Below are 10,591 nucleotides of genomic sequence, written 5' to 3'. Positions count from 1 at the left end.
TCAATTTATAGTGCTGTGGTTGTTAACTGATGTCATATGTTACTCAGAATCCCGAACCCTGTGATCGATGCAGGCCCATCGTACCTCTTGTATTCGCCTTACCGGGCTGCTTTCTTCTATTGCTGTTAACTAGAAACTGAGTATAATACCAACAGCGCAGTATAACTTCCATTTGGTTATATACAACATTATGAATTATGGGAAGTGCATATCATTATCACTGAAACGGTCGGATTATAAACCGATCCTGTCCGACTCTGCCCAATCCTGTAAATCGTCTTATTCGTACTATCAATGCTATAAGCGACGGAGCAGGTAAGCTGATCGTAAGTTTAAGTTGTGTTACATGTGTACATGTACCTATTTAGGCCTAGGCTCAAGTAGACGTCGTTTTCAATCTAGTGGCGTTGTCTACATTACATATTGCGTTGTTTGAAGTACTAGATTTTCTTTCTTCATTATGTATTTTAATGAACTCCGTTGGAAATCACTGAGAAATGGGAGAGATCTACTTTCTCTTTGTTAGTTAAGCTACTTCAGCTAGCTAAAGGTCTCTGGCTATTTTATGGTTCTGAAGTTTCTCGTCGTTTAATCCTCTAACATTGTTGGAGTAGCTAACCAACTAGCCAGAGTTTCCTCTGGTCCTGACACCACGCGTGGTCTCGGGGCCAGAGGAAACTCGGGCTACTAACCTGTACATATAGCAACTGTAGTTCTAATATCTGGTCGGCTGTGTGATCAAACCGGAGTGGGCGGTTCTCCCATAGCTTGTCTAGACTGTTTTTGAACTGGTTTGTTGATCTGGCAGAGATGGGAAGCTCAGGCTCACAGCTAGACCACACAGTAATGCAGTTCCCTTTTAGCCTGAGTTTCCTCTGGCCCCGACACCATGTCTGATGTAGGCTACACCAGACTGACACATGGTGTCAGGGCCTGAGGAAACTCGGGCTAAGTTCCCTTCATGATTCAATTGGTCGGTACCTGTGTAACAGGAGAGGGGAAAATGCAGCGACCAGACTGGACTCGAACCCGGGACCTCCAAACTCAAGATTGACACTCTAACCATTTGAGCTTCCTGGCCGCCGGCGTTCAGCCCAGTCTCCTTCAACTCCGCCTGTATATATCTACAGTGGAATGCAGTGTACATAATGTGCTGTGTATGTTACTTTACTGCAATCTGTAATTCAGACTCGGAGAATTCCATTTAGCCCTGGTAGGGAGTGAGAGGTCAATATCTAATTGAGCCCAAGCAAGGACAAGAAGATAGTTTTCATAACCCCACCAATTGCATGTTGATTTTCCCATGGGATTTCCTCCAACATGTGTCCTAAGCTCTACAGAGCTTATGATGATTGTTGACCTTGTAAACAATGGTATAAATAAAGGTTATTTTAATATTTCTTTTTTTTTTTACTGTCAGGTAGACTATATTTACATTAACATGTCAATCTGTCCCAATGAAATGGTCAGGTGCAGCTTAGTTGGAACAAAAGATCATGATGTATGTAGATAATTGTAAAATTATATAGATCCATTGTCCGACAACACAAGCATAATGATTATTTTCAGCACTTAAAACTTCTAAACTGTTGTGTCCATGATCGTCTTTTGGTAAATGTAAGCCAATCTTTTTTTGAAAAATTTATATATCAATAAAACAAACAAATATCCAAAGGAGAACACTTAAAGCCTCTCTATAATTTTATGCAAAAATTGTAAATAAAAAATCGTTATCAAGCTAGACTTCCTAATTCCTGATGGGTTGATCTTCATTTGATTTCCTTCAGTTCTGTTGAGTAAAAGCAACAATTCATAAATATAGTACTCTGTCTGTATGCAATAAACATCTAAAAAAAGAACATGAGCAAGCCCTGGCACGCCAATTTACATTATGATTTGATCAACAGAAAATCATGTGTTTGTTTATCAAAACAGAGAAGTTTCCCTATTATTCATGGTGACTTTTCACGTTTAACTCATCTTAAATTTTGTCTTACAGACTCACATTGACTCTGTAAGTTGTAGATGATGTGATTTTGCGAACTCTTTTTCTCTGCCTTCACGGCTACAGCCAGTAATTTTGATTGCAAGTCAATCATTCTTCAAAACAAATCAGTTTGCACATGCGTGCACAACATATTTTCTGTAGAGAGTGGAGCACCACATTAGAGATTCCTGGTGATCAATTGGTAGTTTCCCGTTTTTAATTGCAATTATGAAAAACTACGGTATTAATTCTCACATTGTATCATTATTAGGGTATATATTCTATAATTCAGCATTTTTCTGTAATTTTGTCATAATTTATATGTTACCAGAGAGGCTTTAAAGCTTCACTTACAATTATGTACATTGACATAATGTTCTGATACATAGGGATATGGGACATAGTTCAAACCCCATCACTGTATGTTTATTTATAGTGCTATGTAAAGTGCTGGTAGCCTGTCAACTGGTACATGAATACTGTCAGCAGGTGCCAGCTGACTTATCCTTTTTGTTAATGAACATTGCGACATTGAAGTTGAAGTTTTGTATAAATTTATAGTTAGTTTTATCATCAAAGTATAAAATCAGTGTAAATGTTATCTTGATCAGGTCATTAATGTCTCGGTCACATTTGTACTACAGCTAGGATAAGGCAGCTGTAGATGGATCCCTGTAATCTACAGTTGGTGGTCGCATTCGATTTGCGTTGGGTTCAAGGTCACCTTACAGCTTGTACCCCTAGGGGTCGCTGTAGAATGATAGTGCACTATGATCACTATGTTCACTACAGCATTAGACACGCTGTAGTAATGCCATGGAGCAGATCCACAGCAAATGTGCATTGGCTTTATAGCGATAGAGTCACTAGTCTTGCCACAAAGTTGCCATATTCCGTAAGTCTGATGTTTGATTGGAAATCTTTTTCTCAGGAGGTAACATTGTATGAGTGTTTTATATTGCATTAAAATGTCAAACTGATTTTGAATCCCAAAGTATCATAATGATATTGTGATAATGACAGTATGCTCTCTACTGTTTCATGTCTACAGAATCATGAGTACTGCCAGACCATTCAGGATTTGGAGTTATGACAGGAGTGTGAAGAAGGGAATCATTGCTTCCTCCTTGAATGACCTTGTTCAGAAAGGTAAACTATATAAAAGTTTTGTGTTTCCTGAAGCTTCCTTAACCCTTTGGAAAACAGTGCATTCTTGGACAGCATTTGGAATTAATGGAATTAGTTTTGTATACTTTTATATAAACTGTGGTGTAAAATGTTTTGAAGTCCTTTAAATGATACTATTGAGTGATTAAATTTATTACCTGAGCAGGTAGGGCGAAGGTGGGTATCTCACCTGAGGAGTCTGTGCGGGTAGTACTAGAGGAAGATGGTACAGAGATTGATGATGATGATTACTTCCTGTTCCTCCCACATAACACAACACTGATGCTCCTTACCAGGGATCAACGCTGGGCAGTGGAAGGCAAAGGTAAAGGGTTTCTAGTCATTAGGGGCCAGACATGGTTGATGAGCATGCAAAGATTAATACAGTCATGCTACTTGATGAACTCAGATCCTGTTAAGACCTAAATAATCAGGTATCAAATCCTCTACACATTATACTGAGCCAGCCCAGCCTATAGGACTCTCACAACTAAATCGGCCAATCAGCTAAATCAGCCAATCAGCTGGTGTTTCAGCTGAACCAAGTCCCTGAGGAAAATGTGTTTCTTAGGTTTGTAGCTGTTTTCCTGAGTAAATAACATATGAAATGGGTACTTTCTATATACAAGAATAAAGAGTAGGGTCTTGAGATTTGGAAAATCAAAAATATACACTCCTACTGAAAACAGAATGACATAGGATTTGAGGTGTTAAAAAATTTGGGAATTCCCCAGCTTCGAACAGTTTAAAGTAACGTCATTAAGCTTTATACACATGCCAATTAAGGGGACTGTGCACTATTGCTCCAATGTGCTGACTTGGCATTTATAATGGCTTCCATTCTCTCTGTCATAATAAACATCCCAGTAAATAATCTCAATACCACCCCCATGACCAGGTTCCCTTTGTTGGGGATCTGAATACTCCAACAATGTTAGAGGTTTTACATGGCGAGATACTTTTGACAGGCGCCGTGTAACAGTCGGCAAAATAATATCCGATAGAAAAAGAGCCGACCAGCGGCCTCTTATGTTATAGGAGTATGGATCTGAACAACTGTCCTTGTATTATTTTTTTTTTTATGACAGAGGGTCGATCAGGACAAGATGAGCCAGATTTTATGTCCAGTAATGAGGGACAACAAATATCTGAAAGGACAAGGGAGCTGATCACTGGTCTTCAAAGGGACATAACTCGTCTTATAGCCTTCTCCAATGATGACTTACAGGTGTGTATAGTCTTGTTCTTGAATTCCAATCTTACAAATAGTGATGGGACAATTATTTTTACTTTTTGTCATTAATTGCCAGAATAGTTAAAAACAATTTACATCATTATTTTGTATACTCTTTAGACTGAAGTTGAATCTCAAACACAGGAAAGAATTGATATACTGATGATTGCTTGTGAGAAATTACAATGGATTTTATACAATCAGTTAATGGCTTATATCTGTTCAGTGTCTCATAACTTCCTTATATTTAATATGTTTTCTAGGTTGTGATTGACCTCAATATCCCATCATCATCCTCAAGTCAAACCTGTCCTTAAGGCTTCCTCTATAACCAAACCCTCTCTATTAATGCCACCTGCCTATAAAGGCCAGTTTTCTCTTCTCACTCGGTGGCCTTTATAAGCAGGTTTGATTGCATTTAATGAAACAAATTATATTTTTTGTCACATAATCAACCTGTTGTCTAGTGAATTCAACCCTGTATTATTTTGCCAATGTCACTATTGCAGTATATTAGAGGGTTTTTCATTGGCTGTGCTGGTCAGAAATCATTTGTGATGTCGTAATAATTATGGACAATGACGTTAAGTCATGAATTGAAATTTGCACAGCACATTGTTGCCTCCATTTGATTTTGTCCTCCACATTTTAACTGTAAAACTTCAAAATGTCAGTTTTTGAGTTATACGATAAAAATTACATATAAAACTTCTTAAAACTTATTTCATAAAAATCAATAAAAATTAAAACTCATTTAAGATTTGGTATACAATGTATATTGATTATTCTCATTGGCCTTGATGGGGACCAGTAGGTGTAAACACTAGAGGAAACCACAGTATCCGGCCGAGAAATATATTTGGGCAGGGGACTCTCACATCTTTTAGTGTCCCATTGGGGTTTCGAACCCTGACTGAATAGTTGAAAGGCCAGTTCAATATTCAATATGTCATTGCACACTCCAGCTACTAGTGTAAGAATAGACACAAGTTTTACATCTACGATTTGTAATGTATTTACTAGGGTGTCATTGACCTCAGCGTCCCAGCTTTAGCCAGTCTTCTCCATGACACAGAAAGTTTCGCGGAGGCAGTACAGGAGGCGTGCCAGCGCCACCTAGATGAGAGAATGCAGACATCTGAGGCAATGGACCTGCTGCGGTTATATCACACGTCCAGACAAAACAGTAATCTCATTATCGGGGAGGAATCCTCGTCAAAGCGACAAAAATCTGCAAACACTTGATCAGATGATCAGAGCTAGAATTATATAGTGCCTTCTTAATTTAAAAGTGCAATTTCTTTGTGTTTTTGTTTGTGTGTTTAGAACTGTAATACAATGTATTCCATTTTAACTGTGGAACAGTTGTCATATTCGTATGATTCACAATAAGTATCTATTATGTATTATAACAAGCATTCTTAGGCAGCATTCATGATCACCCTATATGTAGTCACTATTGTGATTGTAAGAATGTCAGGGGGATATTATATACGCTTACTTATGACCGGTGTGGTAACACTCTTGGTCAACTGTAGTTTGTGTGTTTATTTGCTGGGTTTATTGCTCCGTGAACAGCAGGGGTCATTTTAAGGCGTGGTCTCTTTGTAGTAGTTGGTGACAACCTCACTGAACAACATGCAGCCCAGAGAAAGAAGAGTAAAGTGTCTTGCCAGTGGACACAACCACTACAGCACAAAGTGGCCTGTATCTCTTCTTACCGAGTAACACAAACTGACATGGGTAGGGACCGTCAAACCATGCACCTTGAATCTTCACTCGAGATAATGTGGCTCGCGCTCTAACTGACTGAGCTATCGTGTGATGGAGGAGCACTCATGTTCAACTTTGTGGCAGCACTCGTTATCACCTGTGACAGCACTCGTTATCACCTGTGACAACACTTGCTATCACCTGTGACAACACTTGTGATCACCTGTGACAACACTTGCTATCACCTGTGACAACACTTGCTATCACCTGTGACAACACTCGCGATCACCTGTGACAACACTTGTGATCACCTGTGACAACACTCGCGATCACCTGTGACAACACTTGTGATCACCTGTGACAACACTCGTTATCACCTGTGACAACACTCGTGATCACCTGTGACAACACTCGTTATCACCTGTGACAACACTCGTTATCACCTGTGACAACACTCGTTATCACCTGTGACAACACTCGCGATCACCTGTGACAACACTCGCGATCACCTGTGACAACACTCGTTATCACCTGTGACAACACTTGTTATCACCTGTGACAACACTCGTTATCACCTGTGACAACATTTGTGATCACCTGACAACACTCGCGATCACCTGTGACAACACTCGCGATCACCTGTGACAACACTCGTTATCACCTGTGACAACACTTGTTATCACCTGTGACAACACTCATGATCACCTGTGACAACACTTGTTATCACCTGTGACAACACTCATGATCACCTGTGACAACATTTGTGATCACCTGTGACGGCACTCGTTATCACCTGTGACAACACTCGCGATCACCTGTGACAACACTCGTGATCACCTGTGACGGCACTCGCGATCACCTGTGACAACACTCATGATCACCTGTGACAACACTCGTTATCACCTGTGACAACACTCGTTATCACCTGTGACGACACTCGTGATCACCTGTGACAACACTCGTTATCACCTGTGACAACACTCGTTATCACCTGTGACAACACTCGTTATCACCTGTGACAGCACTCGTTATCACCTGTGACAACACTCACGATCACCTGTGACAGCACTCGTTATCACCTGTGACAGCACTTGTTATCACCTGTGACAGCACTCCTGATCACCTGTGACATCACTCTCGATCACCTGTGACAGCACTCGAGATCACCTGTGACAACACTCACGATCACCTGTGACAACACTCGTTATCACCTGTGACAACACTCGTTATCACCTGTGACAACACTCGTTATCACCTGTGACAACACTCGTTATCACTTGTGACAACACGTTATCACCTGTGACAACACTCGCGATCCTCTGTGACAACACTTATCACCTGTGACAACACTCGTGATCACCTGTGACAACACTCACGATCACCTGTGACAACACTCGTTATCACCTGTGACAACACTCGCGATCACCTGTGACAGCACTCACGATCACCTGTGACAGCACTCGTTATCACCTGTGACAGCACTCGTTATCACCTGTGACAACACTCGTGATCACCTGTGACAGCACTCGTTATCACCTGTGTCAACACTCGCGATCACCTGTGACAACACTCGTTATCACCTGTGACAGCACTCGTGATCACCTGTGACAGCACTCGTGATCACCTGTGACAACACTCGCGATCACCTGTGACAGCACTCGTGATCACCTGTGACAACACTCGCAATCACCTGTGACAGCACTCGTGATCACCTGTGACAGCACTCATTATCACCTGTGACAACACTCGTGATCACCTGTGACAGCACTCACGATCACCTGTGACAACACTCGTTATCACCTGTGACAACACTCATTATCACCTGTGACAGCACTCGTGATCACCTGTGACAACACTCGTGATCACCTGTGACAGCACTCACGATCACCTTTGACAACACTCATTATCAACTGTGACAACACTCGCGATCACCTGTGACAGCACTCGTGATCACCTGTGACAACACTCGCGATCACCTGTGACAGCACTCGTGATCATCTGTGACAACACTCGCAATCACCTGTGACAGCACTCGTGATCACCTGTGACAGCACTCATTATCACCTGTGACAACACTCGTGATCACCTGTGACAGCACTCACGATCACCTGTGACAACACTCGTTATCACCTGTGACAACACTCATTATCACCTGTGACAGCACTCGTGATCACCTGTGACAACACTCGTGATCACCTGTGACAGCACTCACGATCACCTTTGACAACACTCATTATCAACTGTGACAGCACTCGTGATCACCTGTGACAACACTCGCGATCACCTGTGACAGCACTCGTTATCACCTGTGACAACACTCGTGATCACCTGTGACAGCAATCCTTTCACACTGCTGTGATATGAAGAAATACATTCCTGATGATGGTTTCATAATATTTCTGTTTGTTATGTATCAGTTTTTTTTTTTGTGAAAACTATTTTCTAGGTTTTCTCAAGAGTTTTAGAATAAGTGAAATGAACAATGACTGAATGAATGTAACTGATGGTACAGACTTTTGGATATAACAGATTTTACTTCAAATAAGATCACTTTAGAAGATATATCAAAGATATCTGAAAAACAATACAGAAAATATCTTTTGTACAGGAATCTCATATCAGCTGTTTGTGGAACTAAGAAATATACAATAAGGAATTATCTGCTGTGGGCTTAACAGAAAAATGCATTTACAGTAGGACTCCATGTTTATCATACAGGGACCAGCAATACAATAAAACACATTTCTCTTGTGCCTAACATCAGCACTCATGCATGATGTCACAAACTTCTTTATTTCTGGATGCCTCCCATGGGATATGTATTTTAATGGGGTAGCCCTAAGAGTTATTTTTAGAATTATAATTACATTCCATTGAGTACATGCTAACCCGATAGTTTTTCTGTACAGACAATTTTGACAGTTTGTTTTCTGTACAGACAATTTTGACAGTTTGTTTTCTGTACAGACAATTTTGACAGTTTGTGTGTATCACAGTCGTTCTGATGTACCTGTGTTGTGCCATATTCATTTGTAACCTACATGTATAACATTGCATATTTTTAAAATGTCGTGTCATATCTACATATCAATTTCAAAGATGATTAGATATATTTATGCAAATAAATTGTTGATTTACTAGTAGCAGAAATGAAATTCAAGAAATCTATTGTGATGTTAGCTTGAATGTAGTTATTACAGAAATATCAACATGGAAGCCTCCTGTTCGGTCGATGTATTTTTTTGGAATAGCATACTAAAAACTTAATGTGACTGTAAGACCTATTCAGGGATAAACTGTTTTATGCTAACTCCGTCTGTCCTTTTGTATGTCCGTCACTGCAATATATAGTCTTTAAGGGACCGTGGAACCAAATGATTTCCTATAGAAGATAGTGTTAACGTTTACCACTGTCCTGCTTTAATGGAGTTTTCAACTCTGGTCCACTAATTAATAATTTTGAAGAATGACATCTCACACCTGTAAATTAAATATTTAAAAATTCTACTAATTTGAACTTTTTCTATATGGGGGCCACCATCTTGTATTGAAATCAGCACCAAAAGTTTACCTATTTTATATGGGGGCCACCATCTTGTATTGAAATCAGCACCAAAGGTTCACCTAAATTTACAACAAATTACACACTTAATGAACTCCCCCAGACAAAAACAGACTGGAACAAAATTTTATTTTATTTTATATATTTTACATCTACATATATTGCCCAGCCCACACATAAAATTTTGGAAATTTATCTCACCTGGATACCCAATCAGTAGGCCCCGACACATTCACCTTCCTATTAAATCTTCTGCCCAAACGGGGAAAACCCACAATCTATTTTTTATTTGGTTCTGTGGTCCCTTAAGGACATTTTTTTAGGTCAGATGCAACTTTCATCAGTTTTGAGAATTCTTTGGTAATTTGTTGTCTTTGTTTTTAGTGTATCTGTCCTTCCTATTCTAGGCTTTTATATTTTATAATAAATCACCAGACAAAAGAGTTGTGTATTTTGTTATCATTACCTTGAGGAAAAGTCAACAAGACAATGAAGGCTGTACTCGAAGGCACCACATCACAGGAGGAATATGTCGCCTCTGGAGTGCCTCAAGAGACAGTACTAAGGCCACTTCTCTTCCTCTGCCATATAAATCACTTACAAGACTCTTGTTAAATCACAAGTACAACTTTTTGCTGATGACTGCCTTTTGTATCGCCAAGTCAAAACATTCAATGATCACATCCTCCAAAAAGACCTCCAGAATCTTGAAAGGTGGGAAGATGCATGGGAAATGAAATTTAATGCTAAAAAATAATACAACGCACCATTAGAGAAAAAAAGTCTTCAAAATTTTACAGCTTAAATAACCATATTTTGGATGAGGTACAAAACAACCCATAGCCAGGACTCTTGATATCAAATAACCTTAAAAAGAGTGTTCACATTAGTGACATCACACAGATATATCACTTGTTTGATCAATTAT

At 39.7% G+C, this 10,591-nt stretch overlaps 1 protein-coding gene across 2 annotated transcripts; it reads left to right on the top strand.

The window, feature by feature from the left end:
• The first annotated feature begins 293 nt into the window (after positions 1-293).
• On the top strand, positions 294-10,106 carry LOC117345073 (DNA fragmentation factor subunit alpha-like). Of its 2 annotated transcripts, none has more exons than XM_033908016.1 (6): positions 294-315; positions 3,039-3,136; positions 3,321-3,479; positions 4,243-4,382; positions 5,412-9,666; positions 9,720-10,106. In XM_033908016.1, the coding sequence occupies exons 2-5, from the start codon at positions 3,043-3,045 to the stop codon at positions 5,631-5,633; spliced, it is 615 nt and encodes a 204-aa protein (XP_033763907.1). In that variant the 5' UTR covers positions 294-315; positions 3,039-3,042; the 3' UTR covers positions 5,634-9,666; positions 9,720-10,106. The 2 variants fall into 2 exon arrangements, with proteins under 2 accessions (XP_033763907.1, XP_033763906.1); XM_033908015.1 differs by having other exon boundaries at positions 303-326.
• The last annotated feature ends 485 nt before the right edge of the window (positions 10,107-10,591 follow it).

This window comes from Pecten maximus, chromosome 16 (genome assembly GCF_902652985.1).
Source record: "Pecten maximus chromosome 16, xPecMax1.1, whole genome shotgun sequence".
NCBI classification, from domain to species: domain Eukaryota; kingdom Metazoa; phylum Mollusca; class Bivalvia; order Pectinida; family Pectinidae; genus Pecten; species Pecten maximus.
Note: the sequence above shows the minus strand (reverse complement) of the source record. Positions and strands in the feature narration are given on the sequence as shown.